Consider the following 27,074-nt stretch of genomic DNA (forward strand, 5'->3'; position numbering starts at 1 on the left):
TTTAATAGTGGAGAGATACAGGTAGGAAGAAGTGGTACTTACATACTGTTTATATTTGTGTTTGTGCATACCTCCTTCCTGAGATACAGCCTCCAGGGAACATTGGTGTAGGTGTAGTGTTCTTCGTTGGTGCTCTGATGAAGCTGCGTCTGGATGGTCTCTGTTTCCACTGGAAGCTCTCGAGAGACTGCATCATACAGGCCAGATTATAATTTTTGTGTTACGTCCAATAATCAAATTCAAATAATGGAGCTTATGTGTAAGTTCAATAAGGAAGATGTGTAGTCATTCGTCTGCCTGCATACCCGGGCATTTGGGCTGCTGGTCTATTCTTTACATCAGTTCCACTTTACCACGCTGTCAATCTTAAATCTGTTGTTGTCACTCTGATCCAATCATTTTCTTGCGCACCTTCTGTGAGCCAATCAGCTTGTGTTCTGTGTTTTAAACCTCAGTGCTCTTCTGTCATTCTGCCTTTCAGACTCTCGTTCGTTCTCCCCATCGCTCCCTCACCCTGGCCAGATAGAGATCCACATCCAAGTCTCCAACAGCAGCTTCTAGACTCTGATCATTGTTGGACTCTGCTACCTGCATTCATCAGAGTCTAATCACCAAATTATTTATTCTTAAACTATATTTCTGTTTCCATGCATCAGTTCCTTCAAATGATCTCTCCCTATTGAACTAACATGCCAGCATATGCTCACAACAACAAAGCTGTTCTGTGGATGTTCACCATTTTCATTTCACACCCTAACCTGTGCTAGTTAGCACTACACAGTACAGGTGAGGCTAACGCGCATGCACTGAAGTGTGCTTTGCTTTAGGACGAACCCATTCCAACATTTTTGCAAACTTGTGTCCAGAAAGTCAAATGTTTTTTAATTCTGAGTCTGTGCCTGCAAGGTCACACGGGGTCTCGCTGGCTGCTTGCTGTGACAATCCTCCCATTTCACCGCTCTCCTTATCCTGACTTTCAGAGTGATCATTACAGTTATCTCGGTTATTACTTTAAGCAAGCATGACAATTTTACAAGTTAGGTAATGTGAGATGACAGCAAAATGACATCTAGCAGATTAATGTTTGATAACTGGCTGTCAAGACACAATAGCAAGCTATTTAATGACTGCTTGCAAAGTCAAGAAAACTAAAAGAGCGTGCAGATCACAGAAAAACAGGCCCAGACAAAAACTTTAAGTGAACAACAGGATGAACCAACAAATGATCTGATAAGCACAAAGACGGAGACAGGACTATTTATACACACTTGGAAGTAGGCGGGGAAATGAGACACAGGTGGAAACAATCAGAATAATCACAAAGCAGGAAGTAAAACTTACACAGGACATGAAAGAAGCCCAACCTTCAAAATAAAAGAGGAAATAAACAAGAGAACTAATGCAGACATGAATATAAATAAGAAATCAGACTAGAGGAATCATGACATTAACACAGAAGCAAGAACAAGAGGAACAGTGCGGGAAACACTGAGGGATCTAAACGCACAAATAACCAACTCAACCCAAACGCTAGGACAGCAACCATCCAGAGAGGAAGAAAAGACTTCATAACAACCAGATCTCAAGTAATACAGTAAAAATGAAGCTCAACAAACATGAACTAAAACTCAAAGACTCAACAATATCACACAACTACATATTTACTGGGTGCTTGGCCTCAACTTTACTTGGTAACAATGACCAATGTTTATTTTTTAAAATGACAATTACACAAGTTGGCATAGAGATTTGGAGGATGAAAAAAGCTATACAGCAATAACATATTAGCTTTATTAATAAAGCACTTTTCAAAAACATTACAAGGCAGTTTATAGAGGGAAATTCAGATTAAGTAATTTAATACAATTCAGTGAATAAATCAGGCCTGTGAAGATGGAGTAGGCAAAGAAAGCTTGATAATAAATCCTATAAAATGTAGTGGAAACCAAAGTAAAGCAGAGACATTAGTGAGAGAGGTGTTGAGAAGTGATTTAAAAGATGTCACTGACTGAACCAGAAAGGGAGTTTTACAGCTTAGGGTCCCCTGGTGATAAGAAAAAAAAAAAACAGTCAGCTTTAGTCTTGATCTAGTCAGCCGAGCCCTTGCTGAGGATCTGATGCCGTTCTCTGGCTGGTTGGGCTGCAGCAATAACACTCATAACCAAGCAATGAAGCGCTTTAAATGTGATTAATAAAATCTTAAAATTAATTTCCCAAGCTGACTGGTAACCAGTGAAGGGAAGCTAAAACAGGGCTCATGTGGGGTTTTTAAATTTATTTTGTATTCAATCATTTTGAAGCCTTGAAACACAGTTTTGAACTAAAACGAGGCGCCGCAGGTTTTCTGCACATAATCTCTTCTTCTGAGGTCTATTTGATCCAAACAAAACTGAACTTTTCTCTCTCCTCTTTCCCGTCGTCTAAACTGGTCGTGGAAGGTGGATCCTACCTGGTTTTCTTACTGTGGATCGTTGTAACTCTATAGGTCTTGACCTAACAATATAAAGTGCCTTGACTACTGTTGTTTGGTGCTTTATAAAGCTAAAATTTTTCTAACAAGGCAAAGTGATTTACCTTCATCTGTGTACAAATTTGAGTGGCTGTGAGTACCTGGAGGAGGTATGGGGAGGGGACGGGCGGGTGCTCTGGTCTTTGTGCTCTTGGTGGGTTTAAACCCTGCCTCTTTCACTGCAGATGCAGAGGGAGCAACAGGCCGTCTGGGCTGGAGAGACACAAAAACATTTTCTTATGTGACCCTTTAACATGTGTGTCTACGTCCTTGTATGGTTGTAGTCAAACGTTTACAGACATTCATCATCACTGTTCTTTTTCCAGGGTGGAATGATTGTACAGCATACATCTTTAATGACTTTAAAAAACAAGAATTGGGCACACAAGTTTGAAATTATTTTGGATTTTCTGTAATCCACGCAGGATCAGGTGTAGCTTTCAAACCTAAGAACACTGTACCAGCTGATATTAGCATGGTGATGTTAGCATCATGCTCTGGGCCTGTTTGGCTGTCAGTGATACGGAAATATGCCAGAAGCTTGTTAATGGAAACTGATTGAGGTGTACCTTCTACACCTCTCCTAATATTTAACAAAATATAAGGAGAGGTGTATATATACTTTTGACCTCATATGTACACTTTTGAGCCTGTGTGGATCAGAGAAAACCCAAAATAAAGTCAAACTTATGCACCCTATTCTTTTTTTTTTTTTTTTTAACATCATTAAAGATGTATGCTATACAATTACTGCAGCCTGGAAGCAGAACAGTTGAAAGTAACCATTAAAAGCCCAAAATTACTCTTCATGACATTCATGGCCTGATGAGTGTATGTAAACTTCTGACCACAACTGCATATGCTGCCTGCATTAATCTGTGACTGCATTCTAGCATTTTTAAGCGTGTGTGAGAGTGTTTACCTGTGGAGCAGGAGGATTATCCATCTGTGGTTGGAGGATCTGTAAAGCTTCATCACGAGGCGTTTGCTTCTTCTTAAACTTCCCTTCTGATCTCCTAAATACAGCCATGCAGTGTAAACATCACAGATCACAGTGTGCAGCATTTTTTTCTACAGCAAATACATCAAACTGTATAATCTGCATTAATGTTTATTGAGCGTAGACACGATCATTCTGGTGCTGTGTGCTTAATGCGAGCGTTAACATCAGAGCTGGTGTCTGTTGGTGCTTTGTTTCAGCCTGGGCTTTACAGCATGCACAGTTAATTCTGTGTCTGCAGATAGCATCAACTGCTGTGCTGTATTTACAAGCAAAGTTTATTGTAGGCCTTCAAGAGAAAATCTGATTACCGAGCTGATTCCTCAACACAGAACAGTTGCTCTCAGTGTTTGTGTGTCTTTGTGTTTGTGTGTGCGTGTAGCCTCACCTCTTGCCAGGTGGCAGCGGGCCTGGTGGTGGTGGTGGGGAGTTGTACCTTTTTATGATTTCTTTAAAATGACATAAGGCATATCAGCAGAGAGCAGATAAAGCGTTTAAGTCCAAACAATGTTTAAAAAAAAATCAAGAAATTGATCCACTCAGTCACATGTGTGTAAACCTGTCAAATAAATGCAGCTACCTTGGATATCTTGGCTGGGGATGATGTGATCTGAAGTCTGAGCTGAATACTTCACCACTTCTCCAGCAGGGGGCAGAGGAGTCGTCACAACTGGGGCTGAAGCAGCCGGAAAATAAAAACGGCCAGTAAGATTTTCTCTGCTCCCTTAAATAAGAGTTGTGTTTGAAGGGAACTTCAGTTACTTGCTCGTGTTCTCTCTCTCTCTCCCTCTCTTACCAAATTTCCTGACTGGTTTGTCCTTGTTCACGGGGATGCCCGGAGCTTTTCTCAGAGGGACGCTGTCCTTGCCTGACTGAGCCTGAAACACACACACACACACAAACACACACACACACACACAATCTCAAGATTTTGCAGATGTTAAATGTAGTCACCTGTGAGTTTGCTGGAGCAAAGAAAAAAAGAACCCGACGCTGTTTTTGGTAAACATAAGCCCACGGATAGTCTGCAACTGTGCATGATTAACTGGATTTTGTTAGCAGGCTTTTCTGTACATATATTCACATGTATAATATTCTTTTTTATTTGTTTTTGCAACACTAAAACATAGGCAAACATGCAGACATGATAGAGTTAGACCGAGGAAGGTCCAAGACTCTAGTGGATCAAAGGACAGCACAATACAGTCAGTAAGTGCCCACGGTGACATCTTTCTCTCTCAGGATAACCAGTCTCCTTTTGACCAAACCAAACACAAGGGTTTGTAATAATGTGGGGGAAGAGTCAGAGAGAAGCTGGAGTAACTTAACATATGTCACTGTACAAATGAAAACTGTCATCCCAGAAATTCATGAGCTTGGGGAAAGAGCAAAAAATAAAAGATGACCCATCACTCAACATTAGCTTATCAAACGTAGTGGAGACAGAAGGAGATATTCTATTCAGTTTGGTCTTTGAGTGCCATCGATGGATGGCACTTAACCAAGTGAGCTGAAATCTCGCACTGATGGAACGTCCTCGATTCCGTTTAACCCTTTCACCCATAAACTGTAGGAAATCTTTTCCCGGAATCCTTAATCCGTGCCACTTTAATCTGCCAGGGAAAGATGAGGAATTCTGAGCATTACATCGAAGGGAGGTTGAGACTGTCAAATAATAAAATTTTGAATTTGCAACCAAAAAAAAAAAAAAACAGCAACCAGGGTGGAGATTGAATTTCACCTGAAGTTGATCAAAAAAGAAAGAAATAAAAAAAGAGAGTGATCCTTACTAGCAGACAGGTCGTTATCTGATCAGTGTGAAAATACGGAAGCATAAATGGACAAACACCCTTAATTTGACTCCAAATCTTAGTGATGCAAAATAAAGTCATGCTTCAGTTTTCTTGATAGCCATTTTTTTTTTGGTTTAGAAAAAAAAGAAGGGACATGGGATACAAGACCCTTATCTCAGGCCATGATAGCAGTGGAGCCTACTGCCTGACTGCAGGGCATCAAACCATTTAACCTTTTTCATAATATCAGATGCAGCTTCATAACTAATATATTGAAAATATATTGAATTATTACTCTGGAAAAAAAAAAAGCTAACACTTCAAAAATAATTACCAAAACAGTGTTACGGAGGACTGCAGACCCTGAGCAACCTCCTCGGGCAAAACTAAGATATCAGAACAAAAGAAAAGTTGCAGCCGCCTCCGCAGCAGCTGTAGAGGCACATCTGCATCACCCTCATTTGTTTGAACACTTTTGATTCACTTTTGGATACATTTGATTTCCCTTAAGTGATTAGGCATAGAAATTAGTATGTTTACTATTGTGGCTCCTTTGTTGATGCATTTATATACAGTTTTCTTTTTTTTTTTTCAACCAGCTGCTGCTTATTATCCTAACGACACAGTTCTTTGTATTTCAAATAAACAGTTTTTCCTGGATTTTCCTGCTGCTTTAAGTTTACAGGAGCCTCTTTTATACACTCAGTGGTGCTGGAATATTACGCAACGTGTCAGTGTGAACTGTTTCCTCACGTCTCAGAGTTACTGACCTGTGCAGCTGGGTTAGCTTTGTCAGTTTTTGTGGAGGTTGGCTCAGGGTTGGGGTTGTGGGGGGAGGCCTGAGGCCGAGTCTGGGGACCAGCAGGAGGCTGAGCCTGAAGCTGTGATGGAGTCTGAGCAGAGAGAGGATAGGGGCGAGCCGGGATGTCTGCTGCAGCAAAGGGAGTTGGAGTGAAGTTAGCGTAGGGGCTCGGCGGGATGTTTGCATACGGACTTGGCGGTATGACAGCATACGGGCTCAGAGGGTGATGGAGCAGAGGACTCATGGGAGGGCTTGTGATTGGGGAGGTGGGCGGACTTGACACCGGGCTGCCAACCATAGCCATGGCTTGCATGGTCATCTGCTGGGCCTGAGAAACAAGAACATGACACATTATATCCATAACATAATAGCAGTGGGCTAGATAAACAGACGCAGATCCAAAACTGAGGCTCACCATGATGACGGCCTGCTGGTTCACAATCGCCTGCTGCTGCTGGGACAAAACAGCCTGCCGGACATCTGGAGGAGAAACACAGTAAACAGGATGGAGGGATGGAAAATCATGTTTGATGATTTTCTCTTTTTCCCCTGTCATCACGTTTCATACAAACCAGGTGTTACAGGTGCCACTGCAGCAACAGGAGGCGACATCACACCTCCCACAGGAAGGACTCTCACAGCTGTGAACACAAACACACGCAGTCATCCAGTTTCTGTCAGATTTGAAGTGTGTTTGTTTTATTGCGCACACTAATTATCTCTGAGGACTGTGGAGTGTGAAGGTGTGACTATTTAGCATGTGTGCCTGTGTCTGTGACTGACCTCCAGGTGGAGGCGGGGGTCCCCTGGACTCGCCTTGTTGATGCCAACCCCCACCGACCCCTCCAGCTCCCTTCATCCTGCTGGACAGTCCTCCAGCTGATTCCACTTCCTGTGAGGATACACAGGCAGACTTTAAAACCACAGACTGTATATATATATATATATATATATATATATATATATATATATATATATATATATATATTGTGTGTGTGTGTGTGTGTTTGTGCGTGTGTGTGTGTATAGGCATGTGTTTAAAAAGCATTGAAAAGCAGTGCGTGATGTGATTGATCAGAGGAATTGCCCTCTTCAGTGTGCAACCATTCCATCAGAAATCAGCCACTGACCCATAAATCCTCAGGAGTGTCTGTTTGTAGGCCATGTCTCATTAAAAAGTAAGCCCTTCATTTGCCAGAGTGTCAGTCCCTCGTAAGCAGATCCCCTGGGTGGGAAATCATCGTGGCGATCTGGTGGCTGTGACAGTTACGGTAACTGGGTAACGGAATAGGTTGCTGGCCGGGAGAGGTCTGTAGAACACATCTGATACATGCTAATTCCTGTCAGCCACATCCGATAGCACGACTAACATTCACCGCAGCGGCGTCCCAGCTGAGGACCCGCTGGCCAGCAGTGCCAGCATTCACTGCACCATTGCCCTCACTAAAGGCTTTAACTCAATCTTCAGATATCCACTGCAATCACAATTTTAGGCGAAGAATAATGTTTCTGTTGCAGGAAAATAAATTTCAAGTCATGAAGAGCTTTAATAAACACTATAGCTATGTTATCTTTTAGATATCAGAATAAAGAAACGGTTTATACTCCATGTTTTTAAATATGCATGTGCCAACCCAGGCCTACCACTAAAAAACACAGTTTTGCTGTAGTTTACTTGCAAGTCACAGTTTGTGGCTGCTCAGGCTTCTGCTATGAGGGTCCCACATTATGATTCTCGCTGTCTACCAAACTCACACCGAGTCTCTTCTTACTTTTAAATCTTGTCAGTCTCTTTATGGCAGCTCCTGAAAAGGTTTTGGATGTAAGATACTTATTGTTCTTCTTTAATTAAAATTTAAGGGTCTTTACTGTGCTTTGTCCTCATTTTATGTACCTGATCTGGTTTTATTTTTTAATACATTATAATACATTTTATTGCGTGTAAGGCTTTAACATCTCACACGTACATGCAAAGGTCCATGGGACTGATTTAAAGCTACTGGTAAGGACAGTCAGGCCTGTATACATAACTGTCTGTATGCTAGTGGCAAAACTCTGCTCTCTATATGCAATGTCCATCTAGCTGACTTTTATCCAGTGTACAGCTCATTCCTTGAAGGCCCACTCCATGCTCACCTTCTAAAAATAGAGCTCTACGGAGATTTACAGTGAGTGACAGTAAGTGGTAGATGGAGGAGCTTGCTCTCATGTGCTCAACTGTTTCACAGTGAATGAATTATGTAACTTACTCCTGCTCCGTCAGACAGCACCGGGTCAAACAGGCTGTCAAGATAACGATCCATCCCTCTGTGAGGCTCCAGGTCTGACAGAGAGGAGAGGACTTTGAAGTCTGCTCGAATCACAGTCAATATGTGCACACATATGTTTGCCTTAATCATGTACCTTGGCTGATTGCATCAGAGCTAGATATGGCTGAAGATATGAAATCATCATTGGTGTCAAAGCCACCCCCCAACAGGCTTCTGTAACATAATAAGAATAAGAGAGAACAGGCTATTCAGCGGTGCTTCAAATTTGTGGCAAACGAGTGATGTAAGGGACACCACACACTTTTAATGTGTGTGTTTAAGTTGTTTAAGTAAACCTGCGAACAGTTAGTTATGTACACATCCAACAGTTCCAAACAACATTTATGTCTGCGTTCATCTGATGAGCTCTGTTTTTGGTCTTTACCAACTGTCTTTAGCTGCTAAAAGGTCTGCTTTGTTAACCAGTGAGTCACTGTTTGTGTTACCGTATTTCTCATCTGGTGCTGAGCAGGGCGCGTGCAGTGGGTTTTAACCTCCGGGATTGAAAAATGAAGACAAAGAATTGGCATTTGAAGCCGGCTCCAAATGAGAAAGTCGGTCTCCAGAGACGCTCACGTTAAAAAAATCCAGATTCACAGCAGAAATCGACATGTTTCAGCCTGGAACCAAAACCTGTTTTGGTCTTCGTAGCTCATTTCCCAATTCACGACAGCTGTACAGTCTTCTAACTCATCTGTTTAATTGTATTAAGGTTTAAATTTCAGGGACAACCCAGAGATTCATAACCAACAGTTACCCACTAAGCTTCTCCTCTAACAATCATCTGACAATCAATACACCTTGCTGTGCGGCTAATTGTACTAACAGATGTGCCAAGTCTGGATGAGCTTATAGCATTTTTTGAGAACAGCTACAAACAACATGTACTGTTGTCTCTAACTGAAGCAGTCTGTCTGCAGGAACAGACAGAGGACAGAGCAATTACAATTCTCTCTGCGGTCGCATTGTCAGCTGATGCATAGTTACTGTGAAAATAATGGCTTAGCTGCATTTATAGTACATAAGTATTATCAGCAAAATATACCAATCTAATGCATCCAAACTTAAAATAGGCTAAAATTTTTTTTGTATATTATCAGATGTTTTATCCTTACTGACATTTCAGAGATATATCAGGACAAAGCAGTATTGTTATTAAATGCTTGTGTACGCTTAGGTTTTATAGCTCAGTGGTTCTCAAGCCCAGTTGTAAGAGATTGCAAGATAAATATGTGAGGTTTGCTTAACAAATCTGTATTAATCTTGTGGATGTTTCTTTTAGTATTTTGTTATTAAAAAAATTCACTTAATGGGAAATGGATGGCTTAATGACATTTCAGAGAACTGAATACGTGTGTGTGTGTGTGTGTCTCACATGCTGGCATTGGCCCGCACTCTGGTTGGTTCCTGTGCAGAAATGATGAAGTAGCTGCTGTGTTTGGGGAAATCAGCAGGAAGCTCCAAATCTGACATCAGGTCCAAAACGTAGTCTGAACCCTCTAGCTCCACCCACTGAGCCGGCTCCTTCAGCAGCACCGTCCAGCCTCGATGGCCCTCCACCACACCCCTAGACACACACACACACACACACACACACACAGCCACAACACTCAAATGTGTTCAGACTGAACAGCACAGTGTAACATTTTCAACTAAACATCTCTTCCAGTTTTCCGGTTTCATCATTCCCACATTGTCAAGTCTACCTGTGTTTTAAGATGTCTTTGGCCATTTCTTCTCCTGTCGTCCATGAGTGTAATGGACACAAAAAGGATACACCTGGAGGATGAAAGTCACAGAGTAAATATAATAAACTGTTAAACTGTACCGCCCAAACAATGCTGTCAGCACCCTCACTGGTCTAACTGGGAAGATTCCCGCAGACACCAGCACCACAAACAGACACAAGCAGAACCAGTGAACCAGCGCGAGTATCAGGTGTTGTCTAAACCTCAGCGGACTTTCCACGAGGCCAGAGGACAGATTAGCTGGATGAGAGGCGGAAATGAGAGCGAGAGACAGATACCTCTTTCGTGCTGGATAGTGAACACATTGACTGGGCTCAGGGGGACAGAAACAGAGGTGAGGCTGGGTCAGCCAGCCAACTGTACCAAATGATGTACTTTCACCAAATTTAGGTACTTTGATTCAGGAGGTGCAATCATGAGACCGCAACTCCTCCCATACACATTTAAATGTGACCGGTCTCACAGTTTCTCCTGCTTCCAGTGCTCCTCCTAATTTTAGATTACGCCAGTAGTTCTCAAATCCAGGCCTCATGGCCCAGTGTCCTGCAGGTTTTAGATATGTCCGTGATCCAACACACCTGAATCAAATGGCTGAATTACCTCCTCAGTTCTCCAGTGTCCTCCTAATGACTTCTATATCTGACTCAGGTGTGTTGAAGCAGAGACACATCTAAAACCTGCAGGACACTGGGCCACGAGGCCTGGATTTGAGAACCACTGGATTACGCTGAGACCTCAACTTTAATTTAACTTTGGAGAAAAGGACAAAGTCGTTTGTCATACAGGGTGGGTGTTGAGCGATGATTGTGTTGGTGTGAATAATGGCAGTGAATAATCTCCCTTGGACACCTCAGGATGATACAGTAAGAATCAGTATTCACAGACCGATCCTGGGCAACAAATTCACAGTGCGGTGCCCAAAGACTGTGGGAAAAAAAAAACAAGGAGAATGCTCCTACTCAGTGCTCCTGACGTGATACTTACACTGTTTGGTCTCAGCGGCAAAGCCAGAGACCCAGCTCTCATCATCAGTGATGACCATGACATGAAAGCTGGATCACTTTAACCTGATGTTTGCCCTCTCCCCAACTTTTCTCGTCATTTTGCAAACACCCATGTGCAAGTAGCAGGAACAAGACTTCCAAATAGCTATCTAAAAGCAACAGCCTCACTGAAAGCGGCCCAGAGGTGCATGAGAAGGTGATCCCGAAAGGGAGATCCTCCAGATTTTTTTTTGGGGCAGACTTTCAGAAACCTTTGCTTGCATCTCATAGTTATTATGTGTTTACATGTTTTAAAACTTTGCACAGTGTTGGCATTTGGTAGATAAATGTAATATAAATGCATATTTTTAGTATTGTTTTTATTATTTTTCTTTTTTGCTTCTTAGCGAGTGTTCGAAAACTACAAAATGACGTGAAAAGAGTATTAAATCTTGACTGAATTCAAAGAGAGTGAATATAATGACTACAAAAGCAGTTGGTAGCTCCAGGGTGTGCTGAGGGGCACTGTGATGCATCCTTAAAAAAGAGCTCACGTTCTCTTTCCTAAAGTTTTTTTTTTCCATGTGTGTTTTTGTTTATTTTCTCACCATCGAAACAGTGTATGTGCAGAACAGTGTGAGCTCTCTTGCGATTGGCGGTCCACTCCAGTAGACAGGGTGGGTACGTCCTGACATACTCCGGCCCGACACCGAGCCTCTGCAAGGCCTGAAGCAGACGGTGCTGACACACACAGTCATAGCCCTCTGGGCCGTAATCAGACACAAACCTGCAAAACAACAACAGGCATGAACAAACAGGAGTATCAGCACAGCCACTGCAAACATATACAAAGGAGCGAAAGACTGCAGAAGAACAAATCAATATTAGATCATAAAAAATCAATTAACTGCTGTTGATGGTAGTAGCTGACACATGTCTTACTTCAGCAGGTACTTAGCAAGCCTCTGAGAAGGCAGGAAGGTAGAAAGGCAGGAAGAAAGGAGAAGCCAGCCACGCTCTGAATTCAGGAGGTTAGGATTCCTCCACACCTAGTGGTAGGAAAGACAACACTTAGGTATATTAAGAAAAAACAAAAAATGTTAATTAGTAATAGTTAGAAACACACAAAAAAGTGGTTCTTACTTGATTCGTCACCTGAACCAGAATCTCATCTCTGAGGCTGGGATTGGCAAGTCCTCTCTGGATGATGTAATTCCCAAACAGATTCTCCTGAGCCCCATTCAAGTTTGGGTCGCCCATGAACCTGAGTATCTATTAAAAGCATGGGTAGTTAGTCACAGCACATACGCAAGTAAAACCCAATCCCCCAAATTCATAGGTTTGGTCAAAAAAATGGGTTAAATAGACACATATACAGTTATACAGGATATACAGGACCATAGGTTTTTGGACAAAGACACCACCACAGATACTAAATCAAACAACTAAGATGTGATGGAAGTGCAAACATCAGCACTAAACACTGGCAACCCGGTTCCACTGGCAGCCATACATGCCTATACCATAACATTGTCTCAGCCATGTTTGACAGATAATGTGGTATGCTTTGGATCATGAGCTGTTTCTCTCCTTCTCCATATTTTTCTTTTCCCATCATTTTTGTACAAGTTGATTTGGCCACTCCTAAAGTTGTTGCTTCCTCTCTGTCAGGTTTCTTTGGGTTTTACAGCCTCCTTCACTTACATCAAAATCTCCTTGGACCACATATTGAGGGCTGCAGTGAACAGCTACCAAATGCAAGTTCAACTCCACATCTTTTAAGCTTTAGCACTTCAATGTTTGATTTAAAATCCACTGTGGCGTTGTACACAGGCATAATTACAAAAAGAAGTGTGATTTTCCAAAAACTTATGAACCTTACTGTAGCTGAGGGACTTTTAAATTGCCACAAAGTGCAGAACATGTTCATTTCCTGTCATTAGATTTGACCTTTTAGTACCGTTAGGCTTTCATTTAGACTGTAGATACTGAAGTTACCCAGCAACAAACAACACATGAATGCAACTGCACCAGAATGAAAACGTTGAGGGCGCCATGTTTTAGCTCCTCATCCATTCGAATCAGGGAATTCTCCAGCGGGGCTGTCACCATCCCAAACAACGGCTCCTATGACACACACACACACACACACACACACACACACACACACACACACACACACACACACACACACACACACACACACACACACACACACACATTTACAGTCCTCATATAAATGAGTCCCATGAAGCTTCCCATTTATTTAGACCATTCTCAAAACTTCACATGCATTTCCTGAGTGTTTGAATTTCTCTCGGTGTGGAGGACAGAAAGCTGTTTACAAAGTGAAATTATGTGGACTTGCTTCCCCTGTGGTGACAAAAAGCAAGTCCTCTTAATGTAAATAATTAGATTTTAAGGCAAAGACTTGGTTTAAGCTTAGGGTAAAAGGGCTGAGGTTCAGCGAGTTGTGGTTATTTTGAGGGTTGCAGCAAATCTGCAGGCAATAAATATAAGTGAATGTAATGTCCTTTAAGTCTGTGTGTGTGTGTGTGTGTGTGTGTGTGTGTGTGTGTGTGTGTGTGTGTGTGTGTGTGTGTGTGTGTGTGTGTGTGTGTGTGTGTGTGTGTGTGTGTACCCTAAATATGGCCCGGATGTAATGTGTCATGAGGTAGTTGTTGATGTCCAGGGGCAGGGTTAGCTGGGGGTCAACCTGAACTTTTGGAGCCTGAACGACGGCCAAGCAGTCAGAATGCAGCTCTTCACCACCTGCACGACACAAACACACAAACAAAACCAGCAGGCCGTGTGTGATCACAGAAATGTGACAGTAAATATTCTCGAGGCCACCTGCAAACAAGATGGAACACATCTTCTGATGGAAGTTTTTTTTTTTTTTAGCCCTGACTGTCTTCATATCAGCAAATTTTATATATGAGCAAGTCTATTTGTGTGTGTGCGTGCACGCGTATGTACCTGAAGCAGCTTGTAGCAGGGCAGCCAGCACAGCAGGGACGGGCAATGTTGTCACATTCACCACTTCTCGATTGATGCGATCCTACACACGATGCAAACACACACACACACAGGTACACAAACACTTATACATAAACGTGACATCTTCTTTCACTCAAACTGTGGCCTTCTCCCTTTGACATGTTCTCCCTACGTCCTCCCTGCCTCACCTCCTCCGCCTTCCTCGCAGGCTCCACCACTGTCTGACAGAAAGACAACAGTATCACACTTGACACATTTGTTCATTTTTTTTTTCTTTAAGAATTATGTAAATGTCTTCAGCACTTCACTCAAACTCTGTGTGCATACCCTCATGTAACGCCGGCGATTGACGACGAGCAGCACAGCGGCGCGAAACCTGATTAGGTACTTCCTCCTCAGAGCAAAGTTTTTTCTGTTTAGGAAAAGCATTAACCATTCAAAATGATACAAACAGAGAATAGGAAAAAACAGTGAATAAGTTCATACATAGAGTCTTGGTTGTGGTAAAATGGGTAAAATGTCAGACTTTGGAAGGAAGACATAGCAATTTTGCATTTATGCATACAGTCATGGTAAATAAAAAGTACACCCTCTTTAAATTCTGAGGTTTTATGTTTTAGGACATAATAAAAATAATCTGGTCCTTAGCAGGTCTTCAAATTAGGTAAATATAGCCTGAGATGAACAATAGCACATCACATATTACAACATGTGTAATATGTGATGTAATATGATATAAATACACCCTTACTGCTTCCACAAGAATTAAGAGGGTAAGTAGCAGACAGGTGCTGCTAATCAAATACACTTGATTAACGATTCATCAGCGAGTGTGAGCACCTCTGTAAAATATAAGGTGTTGGCAGTTTGCTGGTCTGGAGCTTTCAGGCGTGTGTTAACTCTGTGCCAAGGAGGAAAGATATCAGCAATTATTGCTGCCCATCAGCCACAGCAGGGTTATAAGACTATTTCCAAACAATCTGAAGTCCATCATTTTACAGAGAGAAAGATTATTCACAAATGTAAAATATTCAAGACAGTTGCCAATTCTTCCCAGGAATGGCAAATTTACCCAAAGGTAAGACGGTGCAATGCTCAGAGAAACGGCAAAAAAATCCAAGAGTTACATCTTGTCCTGGGTTTGTTACCCAGTGTTTTGAGATTGGTGGACTTTGATGGGTTTTTTTTTAATTATTATTTAATTACTCTATGAGTTTCTTGGTTGCCTGATGTTTTATGGTTTCTTGTTTATTTTCTTCTTAAGTATATTTTACCTTTTTCTCTGTTCCTAGTGTTTTAGTTTTATGTCCTCCATCTAATGTTCCTTCCCCTTGTGTCTAGTCTCTTGTGTTGTGTTCCTTCTTGTGTCTGTGATTAATTTCCCTCTGTGTGCCTACCTCCCATCTGTTTGGTGTTAGTTCCTATTTTATTTGGTTAGTCCTGCATCCCGTGTGCATTGTGTTTAGTTTTGCTTCCCCTCTGTCTCATTAGTTGATTCTGTTCACCTGTTTGTTCCTTGTTGTGTTGTGTTTTCCCAGTTAGCCCCTGTGTATTTAAGCCCTGAGTTTTCCCTCTGTTCTTTGTAACACTGTCCCTCTCAGGCAGTGTGTTTTCCTGAGAATCCTAGTCTGTTTGATATTTGTTCCTGTTGAGGTTCTCCATGTTTCCTTGTATTCCATGAGTAACCAAAAACAGAGCTGAGCATTTTTGAGTTCACGCTCAGCCTCCTGAGTCCTGCATTTGGTTTACAATGTTGCATCTGAACAAACCACAAGACTTCTGAAGCAATGTCCTTTGGACAGATGAGATGTTTGACCACAATGTGCAGCACCACACTTGGTGAAAACCAAACACAGCATATCAGCGCAAACACCTCATCTGTGAAGCACGGTGATGGAGGGCTGATGACCTGGGCTTGTTTTGTAAGCCACAGGATCTAGACGCCTGGCAATCATTGACCATGAACTCCTCTGTATACCAAAGTACTCTGGAGTCAAACATGAGGGCATCTGTCTGACAGACAAAGCTTGGCTGAAACTGGGTTATGCAAGAGGACAAAGATCGAAAGCACAGCAGCAAATCTACAACAGAATAGCTGACCCCCCCCCCTCCCCAAAAAAAAAAAAAAAAAAAAAAGAATCAAGGTGCTGCAATGATCCAGTCAAAGTTCAACTTCAACCTGACTGAAATGCTGTGGTGGGACCTTAAGAGAGCTGTGCATAAATGAATGCCTGCAAACCTCAATGAACTGAAGCAACACTATAAAGAAGAGTCGGACAAAATTCCTCCGTAACGATGTGAGAGCCTATTAAAGTCATACAGAAATAATTACTTCAAGTTATTGCTGCTAAAGTTGGTTCTAAAAGCTACTAAATCATGGAGTGTACTTAGTTTCTCACAGTCTGCTTTTGCATTTTGGGATCATTTCTGTTAAATAAATAATCACATGGAGTAATATGTTAAATGCTGTTGTTGATCTCAGGTTGTATTTACCTAATTTTAAGACCTGGTAAATAACTAGATATATATTTTATGTCCTTAGAACTGGCAGAGGGTGTACTTTCTTTTTACCATGGCTGTATGTGTATAAAGACACAAATAAAATTGTTTGCCTTCAAAATTCTGACATTTTACTCTAATAATAATGTATGCTGCAACTGGTCTAACCTGATTTAATGTATCATTTCCCCAAATTTATCAGAGGGAGACCAGCAGCTGTTGAAATGTAATTACAGATTCAAAATGTCTGACCTTGAGTTTAGTGCCTTTTTATTGATTTTTTTTTACACGCTGGAATAAAATTTGATATAACATCTATGGGTTTTGCTGGACTGGCAGTGAATGAGAAATCTATCACCTTTGATGGATGAGTACAGCCTGAATCCTCTGGCCTTGTCTCTTCACATCAAGGACAGACAAGCAGGTTGTCTGAGATAAGGTTTGACCCGTTTGGCTCTGTGAAACCAAACCTTAAAGCCTAAATTGCCAAGAGTAGGACTGAAACTCCAGACTCAAACAGGGCAACATGCTGGCCACTAAAGAACGCTTAAGCTCAGATGAGTCAACTTCCAGGAAAAGACTGATGATACTGGTAGTGTTAAGCTTTCAGATTTTTAGAACAGGGAAACAAGATCATGTTTTTCTCTACTTTCTTTATTCTTTGGGGAAAAAAAACCAAAACAGTTTTATATATATTTTTGTACGTCGTCTTCCTCAGCTTAGGACACTTGCAACATTTAATATGGATGAAGTTACGGGCATTTTGCAGCATGAGATGAATGCAACACGATGAACACATTACCTGGCCAGGTAGCCCCTGCACCGAGCTTCAAACAGGGTCAAAGAGTGCTTCAGTTTGGTGAAGTTTTTTCGGATGAAACACGTGCGTGTGTATCTCTGCAGCACTATGGCAGCGAGGTTCAGCACACGGTCACGCTTGCCCTCCAGCAGCTGATACAACTCCTCTTTCAGGAAAATCTAACACACACACACACACACACACACACACACACACACACACACACACACACACACACACACACACACACACACACACACACACACACACACACACACACACACACAAATCAAAACTCATCTGCTTTTAGATCTAAAGCTTGATACAGCTGACCTTGTAATTTGTACTCGTGTATGTGCGTTCCCAAGAAGGCTCACCTTACTGACGCCCAGCTGATACGAGCCGGGCTTGACCGGACCAAGTTTGTGGAGCATGGCAATGCAATTTTCTCCATCTGCAGGTGGAGTATCCTTCAGGCAGAGCAAGGCTTTGTACCTGCATCCACATGTGACAATTCAGTTTGAATTCTGAAATGTGAAAACTGCAACATGTATTGGCCGAGACTCTAAATCTTGTCTATCTTTGGTTATGATTTGTTATTATTTGCATATTGGGATTCTGGGTGTTTACAGCTTTGATAACTTCTATTTGCATTCAGTGTGAATCTTATTGTAAATGCTGTACTATGCTGACATTGCTGGTTTTTTCCCTATAAAGCCATAAGTCAGACTACTTTGGCAGTGAGCAGTGAATGGTGCTGTGAGATCAATTGATTTCAGCTGCTTTCCTACTGCAGGAGGTGACAAATACCAGATGGCTACTTCAGCATGAAGAAATCAATATGTGAAATGTATTCTCTCCAGAAAAAAGGCCAATCATCCAAGCAATTTTGAAAACTGAAAGCAGCGAGTAGAGAGAGGGCAGCAGAAACAATTTATCTGAGGAAAGGAAGCTGAGAATGATGCTTCAAACACAGTCAGTGTGGAGATAAGTAAGTGACCAACCTCGATAGGAAGCTGTGAAAGTGCAGTCTGATTGGATAACCCTCCTTCCTGATGTGGATGGTCTCGATGATGCCAGAATAATGCAGCTGAGATTTGATCAGCTCCATGTCAAACATTCCTGGCTCCTGCATCAGTACACAAATGTACATGCACATTTTTTTTTCTTTTACAAATGAGTAAAAAAGAATTAAAAAAAAAAAAAAGCACTGCAAATCTCACACATCATCCAATTTGCAAATATACCTTAAGATGGTTTGGCTTGATGCATCGCACAAAATAAGGGTTACACCTGTCACAGATAGATGAGAATGAATGGATGGATACATGATAAATGTATGAGCTGATAAAGACTACTAAACTGTGCATGCAAGTCTACTTTCCTGCTTTTCGAGCTGGAGTTACATTATTAACAGTTTCAGACTGAAAGACCTCCCGAGGGCTCGGTTTTCATCTATTGGAGACATGATTGAGGCTAATAAGGCTGTCAGAGATAATCACTTTAGTCTAATGGTACACCAAGGCAAAACAAATTGTTCAACCCGCCTTTAGGAGCAAGGCCACGATGGGGTATGTGTTATTGGATCTGAGCTGTGAAAGAAACCACTCCTTCTTTTACTCATTGCCCACATCAGACACTCTCAGCGTATCATCACAGTCAATTTTATACATTTATGAACCATCATTATCTTTTGTCACCGCTGACAGGTGGAGCAATTCAGTCAGAACCACTAAAGTCAAAAGGAGATTGGTATTCCCCCCTTCTGCAATTCATATTTGGTAGTATGGCTCTGTTCACCTCCCTGTCCTTCCATGCGCACACATGGAAAGCCAGAGGCAGTGAGAGGAGCAACGGGACCCTCAGTACAGAACAGAGGAGCCACAATTGACAGCAGACGTGACATTGATTGAGTCAGACACACCATGAAAGGAGGATTTGGGGTGAGACTGGTTACAAAGCGGCTTGCACAGGAGTGTTAACTGCAGGCAGACCAACTGCCACACTAGAGTAAAAATAACATGGCAACTTCCTCACAACTAGGAAAAATTGGACCTCTGGGTGACCACTTTTGATCACAAGGCAACAGCACAGCTCGCCTGGTGGTAGGCAACCTGTCTCCAAACAGTCACAACTGGCTGCAGTCGCTCTGAGACAGATTGGCAAATGTTTGCAAATAACTTCCATGTAAATTAGAAATGCAGACAGATTGCCAACGTGTTGCAATCAATCCGAGTCAGTCTCCCCCAATGAGTGCAACTGGTCTGTGACACGTCTCTTTGCAGCAGGTGACTTGACTCAAGTAGTTGCCAGCTGGTTGTATTCTGGTTATATTCCTACATAAAATCAAGGTTGCTGAGAGTGTGGTCATTTTGGAGTTAAATCGCCATCCTGCAGCGGTGGAATCTCTTCTTCAGTTCTGTCTGGACACTAATGAAAGTAGTTAATGTGAATTTCTATTAGACGCCAAAAGATTTGCAAAACATGGCAACAGATTTGTGATTTAAGCCAATTTCTCACAGTTAATCGCTGTATTATCACAAACAGATTGCATGTAATTGCCAGCTTGACCCCATGCAATTGCAGACTGATAGTAGACTGACTCTTTCTTACTGCCATTTTATTGCCATCTTGACATGCCAAGGTTGCTTTGAACACAGAACCATCAGCTGATCTATCGCAGGTGTAGCTGAGCTTGACTTCCTGGCCCACCTGAACTAGACTAGACTATTACATCTGCAAACTCAAGTGAATGTCAAAGAGGGAGAGATTTCAAAGAAACCTGTGATGCAGACTTCTTGTCTTAAAGAAATAAATGAGTGGAGTTTTACTAAAACCTTTCCATCTTCTCCAGCAGCTCTTGCAGGCTGCTCTGAAACTTTGCGCTGACCGTGTTGGCCTGATAACGTCGAGCTGCGCTGCTGCGCCGCACGTTAGACCGCTGCTGAGACAAAGACTCTGAGTGCTTCAAGAAGAGGCTTGAAACCATCTGCACACACAGAAACACACACGTTGTAATAAAGTATATCAACATACTTATTTGGTACGTGAATAAATAAATGTAGTTTTTTGATGGCATGATAGGCAAACAGCATTTCCACTTCTCACTCTGTTCTTGCTCTGGATGAAGAGGTCTAAAACATCCTGGCGCACCATGTCAAAGTTCTTATCCAAGAATTTGTGGACCTGCATCACAAATCATTCCAAAATGTTACAAATGAATTCAAATCAGAAACATACAGCCATACAAATGAGAGATTATTATGGAATGGAAATTAAAGTTCAGTTAAATTCAAAAAGTCTGGTCTTTAAGATTACATTAAAATAAGGTTAAACTTTGCAAGTCTTTCTAAGTACCACATAGAATGCAGGTGAATACACATTTGAAAATCGTACTGGCCAAAGCATCATCATCATCATCATCATCATCGTCATATAATTTAATACTATATCACATTCTTTCATTGTTATAGCACATTTTTTCCACACTCCCGTGCATATTAACCTCAACAAATTCCACTACAAATTCCACTAAATTCTACTAAGCAATTAGTTAACTGCTTTTAGCCTTTCACATTTGTGGATTTAGGTGGACTCGGTGAAGGGTGCATTTGTGAGCCAAAACTGATGAGCTGACAAACAAGAAAGGGTCTAAAATAAGAATTATTTTAAGATTATGTGTCTTATATCAAAGGGCAATAAACCATAGACCTTATGTGTTCTGTCTGTAACTTATCAGCGAAACTGTTATATAAGAATGCAAAAATCCTGCAACAGGTTAGGGTCCATGGAAATATAACATCAGGAAAAGACAAAAAGAAAAAAGGAAAGGACGAGGGGAAAACATGTTGAAAAAATGTCAATAAAAAAAAGAATGAATTGTTGAGAAAAGCAGAACAGAGAAAGAAACAGGAAAGAAAGAGAAAAAAAACCCCAGAGCAGACAGAAGTACCTGGTAGGTGACCTTCCCTGCGTAGTGTTTCAGGGTAAACTCTGGCAGTGGCATCTTTGGCCTGGCATAGAGCGGATTGTTTCCATGGTGATAGTGGCACTTCTGAAGGAAGGTGTGGTCTGTTGCCTAGCAATGATTGGAGATGGTTAATGGTTGGTGAGCCATGGAAACTAAACCGCTACAGCACAAACACATGTTTCCTGTGTGTCTGTGTGTGTGTGTGTGTGTGTGTGTGTGTGTGTGTGTGTTTAGCAGATCGTCTCAGTGGGTTCTTCATGTAACGGCGTGTTCATATTTCACTCTGAGCATCAGAGACTTATAATACGTTTATCTCACTATGAGCTCAGACAGCTTCTTGGGTTGGAGCCCCGGGAATAATGATAGCTGCAGGTAGGCAATTAAGTTAGCATGTGGGATAGTTTTGTATTGATTGGAGCTGGCTACAATACAGTTTCCTGGTTAATGAGAAATCCAATAGTGAGTTTTTTTTTTTTTTAACTCAATTTCTTTTGAAAACTGAGATATGAAATATGAAGTTAGAGCTATTGTTGGCTTGTTTTTTTTTAACAGTACGCTTAAACAGTGCAACACAACCAAAGTTTCCCGTAATCTAATATAAGCTTATTAGAAGCACACTTGCTCTCCACATACTAAGTCTGTCTCAGTCACTGGTTCTTCATGCACTTGGGACTTCTCTCCATTGAGTCATAAATTATTAACTACCTTTGTCTTAATTAAACACTGCTTGCATTTACCAATATTGGATTCAGTTCACGCACATCCACATTGTATGGGTTTTTATTCAACATAACCCTGGAAAGAAAGTTCGTTAGTTTAACAGGAATGGGGGTACCTGAGGGAAACCACACTGGTCGTCCAGTATGCGCAGTATCCCATGAGGCTTAGCAGCAATAAGGTCAAGGCATGCCTGGTTGTGGCCGAAGGGCTGCTGCTGCCACTTGATCTGCTCCCGCATGTACTCCTCCTACACAGCACGATTCAGCACACCACAAAGTTCATCAGGGTGGTGCATATAAAACTCTTCAAACTCAGTGCCAGTTATTTCTTGCTCTATGCTGTGATTTGTGAAAGACTCAATAACCTCGGTTTAAATGTGCCTCTGGAAATTACGACTTTATGTTTCCTTTGACAGGTGACGCGGGATTATGACTTTGAAACTGCAATATTGGCTGGCAATTGTGCTTCTGTATCATTAATATTAAACTTTTAAATTACAGCATGCCACTTTTGAGGATATTTCATTTGTAATGTCAATGCATTCAGGATTTTTTTTTTGTCTCTACTGAAATCACATTAAATTATCAACACAGTGAGGAAGAAAGCATCACTGGCAAACTATGTGTTTTTCACTTTCACTTTTAGGTTTTTTTGGCTGCCTGCAAAAAATTGTGATGCTTCTGTTTTCTGTAATTATAGACACCCTCTAATACATAGAGTCACTGGAGACTTCATGCGGCACACCTTAGTAGTTTGGACCCCTTTTTTCCTTCAGAACTGCCCTAATTCTTTGTGGCACAGATTCAACAAGGTGCTGGAAACATTCCTCAGAGATTCTGGCCCATATTCAAATGATAGCATCACACAGTTGCTGCACACTTGTCAGCTGCACATTCATGATGTGAATCTCATGCTCCACCACATCTAAAAGAATTGAGATCTGGTGACTTTGGAGGTCACTTGAGTTCAGTGATCTCATTATCATGTTCAAAAAACCAGTTCGAGATGATCTGAGCTTTGTGACATGGTGTGTTATCCTGCTAGAAGCAGCCATCAGAAGATGGGCACACTGTGGTCACAAAGGGATGGACCTGGTCAGCAACAATCTTCAGCCCTGGTGTTTGAACAATCCTGTGCTGGTACCAAAGGGGCCCAAAGTGTGCGAAGAAAATATCGCCCACACCATTACATCACCAGCAGTCTGAACCATTGATACTAGGCAGCATGGGTCCACGCTTTCATGTTATTTACTCCAAATTCTGACCATACCATCTGAATGTTGCACCAGTATGGTCTTCTGCTGCTGTGGCTCATCTGCTTCATGGCTTGAATCACTGTGGGTTCAGAGATGTTCTTCTGCATACCTTGGCTGTTGGCTTCCTATCATTTTGAAGGATTCTGGCTATTCTTCTCTGACCTCTCACATCAACAAGACATTTTCACACAGAGAACAGCTGCTCACTGGTCATTTTCTCTTGTTCAGACCATTCTCTGTTAATCTTCAAGATGGCTGCGTGGGAAAATCCCAGTAGATCAGCAGCTTCTGAACCATTCTAACCAGCCCATCTGGCAACCATGCCATGTTCAGAATCACTTAACTCATCTTTCTTCTCCATTCTGATGCTCAGTTTGAACTTGACCATGTCTACATGCCTAAATGGACTGAATTGCCGAGATCCGATTGGTTGGTTTTGCATTACTGAACAGTTCAACAGGTGTATCTAACAAAGTGGCTGGTGAGCGTATGGAAAAAAAAAAAACTATATGAAAATATTAACACTTGTGATTTTCTGACCTGCTCCTCCTGGAAAATGACCCTGTTAAAGTAGAACTGCAAAGTTTCATTGGTGTAGTTGATGCACAGCTGCTCAAAACTGTTCACCTGTAGCTCCTGGAGGGTACACAGAATAGACACTGGGGATTATGTGTGTTCGTTAACACGCAGGTCAGCTTAGACAAAAAGGCAGCTGTAACATTAGTGAGTGTTTTTCAGTGTGACCTCAAATCCATAAATGTCCAGCACCGAGATGGAGAGGGCTTCATTGCGAGGGTAGACCCGTCCGTTGATGCGCTCTGTCAGCCAACTAAACAGCAGCGAATACAGGATCTTGGCAACGGCATCTCTATGAAAAACGCACAATAAGGTTTCTATGGAAACAGAAAACCCGGTTCCTATGGAAACAGAAACAGATCTGAACCCCCCACCCCCCCACCCTGACGTCCTTTGTCCTCACATGCCTCTACCAAAGATTGGAAGTGAATATCAAAGACTCTTCGTTCCCTCCCAGTAGTCTCGTGGTATGATTTTATAGAAGAGGTGAAAAAAACACGAGGATATTAAAAAGCCTGAACAAGCCTGTCAGAGAGGCTTTCATTTCAGGTTTTTCCAAGCAGGACAAGGTGCATCATGTTTAATTTAACTGATTGAGACTTTTATTCACTCGCTCACCTGGCATCCACAGCACTCTCCACTGTCAACGGAGTATAGATCTTCTCCCGCACCGTATCCTGGGGGATCAAACACATCTCTGATATCTAACATCCATATTTTGTTAGAGTAATAATCATATCTATGGTGTGTGTGTGGGGTTGTTTCTGCAAAGTGCTGCTCACTGTCAGTTTGAAGGTGACAGATTTCTGTAGGCCCTCAGGTGACACCTGCAGCAACTCAGCTACCACCCTTATCTCCTGTGCACTCACCACTGATGCAACCTCCTGACCCTCAGCCTGTAGGACACAGTTGCAGATACACGCATACACATAGAGGCACATTCATTATTACTGTCAGAATCATCATTATCATTCAGCCGTGAAACTAAATGCATGTTTGTGTTTAAGAGGGAGACCTGGTGTGGCTGGAAGTAGATGTTCCCCAGATGAAGGACAGAGGAGAGAAGTCTGTAGATACCATTTTGCTCCTCTGGGGTGAAACACAGGATGTCCATGGCACTCAGCAAACGCCTGAAGTCCTCCCCATCATCCTTTCCCTCTATGGTACAGTTTCCTCCCTGCATGTGTGGACACACACGTGCACTGTTATTAGGAAAAACACACTTACCCTCTTTAGGTCTAATTAAAGAGCAACTTATCTGCAGCTCAGAGTCTTTTATTTTTTATTTTTTTTGCTGACCTCCAGATTTTAAAGCCTCATCGTGCTGCAGTAATGGAGAGGATCCACTTCAGGTGTGTATCAGAGCACCATGACCTCACTGATGATTGTAGTTACAAGTGCAAAAGGGCTCAATTGTCAGCACACTTTCAGTCAGGGAGAGCAATGACACACTATCTCTCAGCCCGGTTTTAAGTTACTCTTCAAAAAATTTTCTTTTGTAATTACCAAAAACACACCAATAACTCAGCGGTAAATAGTCCAAATGAGTGCTGGCATGAGTAATGTGCTGCATAAGGCTTCAGTCTCATAAAGAAAGACAAGAGAGCAGATTAGCTCAGCAATAAAGCCCAAGTGTGCAAAAACAAACGTGTAGAGCCAGAATTATAAACAAATATTGGTTTAAATTCTCTATATAGGAAAAAAGGAGCTATTAGGACAACTGAAAAAGGAGAAAGAAACAAGACTACAGCTGTGCTTGCAGCTTTGTTAGGCTGCAGTTACGCACACCATTCACCATGTTAGTTTAGAGCTTCAAACTTGATTTTCACATCCTAACATTTGCACAAAGGTCAGAAACAACTGACTGGAATGGCAGTAGTTTTGTAGGCAGTTGGTTAAAAGTATTTGCCATACAAACTGATGACAAATTAAAAATTCTGATATGGTCGCTTCACCATGATGGGGGAAGTATTTTAATATTAAAGTTGTTCTGTGTTATAAAACACTTTGGTAGCACTGTATAGATAACAGCATCCCAATTACCATGTAATTACCAAAGTAATAACCAAGTAATAGCTTGTAATCAACCTTGGCTTTTAGCTGAATAATACTCAGGTCAAGTCAGTTTTATCTATATAGCACCAAATCGCAACAGTCACCTCAATGAACTTTATATTGTAAGGTAAGGTCCTACAATAATACAGCAAAACTCCAAGAATCAGATAAACCCCTTTGAGCAAGCACTTGGTTGCAGTAGGAAGGAAAAACTCCTGTTTAACAGAAAAAAACCTCCAAAGAAACACGCTCAGGGAGGGACAGCCACCTGCCGCAACCAGTTTGGGGGTGAGGGGAATATTAGGGAGTAATAAGTGGCAGTAATAATGTGGAAACAAATTAAGTGCCTTTGAGGCAAACCAAGTTAATGCAGTAAAATTTTTGATAATGATTTCATAATCTGTGAACAATAAAATGGTAATTTCTATATAAGTATTGTAAGATTAATCTGGTATCCTCCTGGAAGTGGTCTCTTTGAGAATGACTTTGTTCCCATTCATGGGTTAGGATTGGTCACTGAGTAGTTTGTCTTTATAACCACAAAATCTCAACCAATGGGGGATTTTGGATCAATGTATCAAACACTCATAATCAAAACATCAAATGAGGGAATATAATTAGGTCCATAAGTGTTTGGACAATAACACAGTTTTTTGCAATTTTGCCTCAGTGCAGTGCCACAGGGGATTTTAAATCGAACAATCAACATGTGATGTAAGTGCAGACTTTCAGCTTTAATTCAAGGGGTTTAGCAGAAATCTTGCATTAACTGTTTTGGAATTAAAGAGATTTTTTATACAGAGTGCCCCATTTTCAAGAGTTCAAAATTAATTAGACAAATTAACAATTTTAAATAGGGTTTTTTTTTTAAATGCTTGGATGAAAATCCTTCAACCAATAATGCAGATGCTCCGCCAGGCTTTTATTGCAGCTGCCTTAAGTTGCTGCTTGTTTGTGAGTCTTTCTGCTTTCTGTTTAGTCTTCAATGCTCTTGGGTTGAGATCAGATGACTGACTTGGCCATTGAAGAATATCCCATTTCTTTGCCTTGTGAAAC

General features: G+C 41.6%; 1 protein-coding gene across 1 annotated transcript in view; it reads right to left on the reverse strand.

Moving 5' to 3' along the window:
* The window catches only part of myo15ab (myosin XVAb), a 55,849-nt gene that overhangs the window by 14,516 nt on the left and 14,259 nt on the right, over positions 1 to 27,074 (reverse strand). Inside the window, exons 17-52 of the mRNA XM_030735501.1 lie at positions 24,979 to 25,140; positions 24,746 to 24,859; positions 24,582 to 24,640; positions 24,132 to 24,255; positions 24,015 to 24,023; positions 23,928 to 23,936; positions 22,248 to 22,379; positions 21,395 to 21,520; positions 20,551 to 20,628; positions 20,280 to 20,431; positions 18,690 to 18,735; positions 18,447 to 18,571; positions 17,820 to 17,937; positions 17,446 to 17,621; positions 14,472 to 14,556; positions 14,333 to 14,365; positions 14,124 to 14,205; positions 13,786 to 13,916; positions 13,176 to 13,271; positions 12,288 to 12,416; positions 12,087 to 12,193; positions 11,753 to 11,931; positions 10,120 to 10,192; positions 9,789 to 9,980; positions 8,508 to 8,587; positions 8,354 to 8,427; positions 6,888 to 6,996; positions 6,677 to 6,745; positions 6,520 to 6,584; positions 6,073 to 6,432; positions 4,306 to 4,387; positions 4,090 to 4,185; positions 3,898 to 3,958; positions 3,432 to 3,525; positions 2,611 to 2,722; positions 72 to 187 (exon numbers count right to left, since the gene is read on the reverse strand). Coding sequence (XP_030591361.1) covers positions 72 to 187; positions 2,611 to 2,722; positions 3,432 to 3,525; positions 3,898 to 3,958; positions 4,090 to 4,185; positions 4,306 to 4,387; positions 6,073 to 6,432; positions 6,520 to 6,584; positions 6,677 to 6,745; positions 6,888 to 6,996; positions 8,354 to 8,427; positions 8,508 to 8,587; positions 9,789 to 9,980; positions 10,120 to 10,192; positions 11,753 to 11,931; positions 12,087 to 12,193; positions 12,288 to 12,416; positions 13,176 to 13,271; positions 13,786 to 13,916; positions 14,124 to 14,205; positions 14,333 to 14,365; positions 14,472 to 14,556; positions 17,446 to 17,621; positions 17,820 to 17,937; positions 18,447 to 18,571; positions 18,690 to 18,735; positions 20,280 to 20,431; positions 20,551 to 20,628; positions 21,395 to 21,520; positions 22,248 to 22,379; positions 23,928 to 23,936; positions 24,015 to 24,023; positions 24,132 to 24,255; positions 24,582 to 24,640; positions 24,746 to 24,859; positions 24,979 to 25,140 — 3,855 coding nt within the window. The remainder of the gene's footprint in view (positions 1 to 71; positions 188 to 2,610; positions 2,723 to 3,431; positions 3,526 to 3,897; positions 3,959 to 4,089; positions 4,186 to 4,305; positions 4,388 to 6,072; positions 6,433 to 6,519; positions 6,585 to 6,676; positions 6,746 to 6,887; positions 6,997 to 8,353; positions 8,428 to 8,507; positions 8,588 to 9,788; positions 9,981 to 10,119; positions 10,193 to 11,752; positions 11,932 to 12,086; positions 12,194 to 12,287; positions 12,417 to 13,175; positions 13,272 to 13,785; positions 13,917 to 14,123; positions 14,206 to 14,332; positions 14,366 to 14,471; positions 14,557 to 17,445; positions 17,622 to 17,819; positions 17,938 to 18,446; positions 18,572 to 18,689; positions 18,736 to 20,279; positions 20,432 to 20,550; positions 20,629 to 21,394; positions 21,521 to 22,247; positions 22,380 to 23,927; positions 23,937 to 24,014; positions 24,024 to 24,131; positions 24,256 to 24,581; positions 24,641 to 24,745; positions 24,860 to 24,978; positions 25,141 to 27,074) is intronic.

This window comes from Archocentrus centrarchus, chromosome 1 (assembly GCF_007364275.1).
Source record: "Archocentrus centrarchus isolate MPI-CPG fArcCen1 chromosome 1, fArcCen1, whole genome shotgun sequence".
In the NCBI taxonomy this organism is placed as follows: Eukaryota; Metazoa; Chordata; class Actinopteri; order Cichliformes; family Cichlidae; genus Archocentrus; species Archocentrus centrarchus.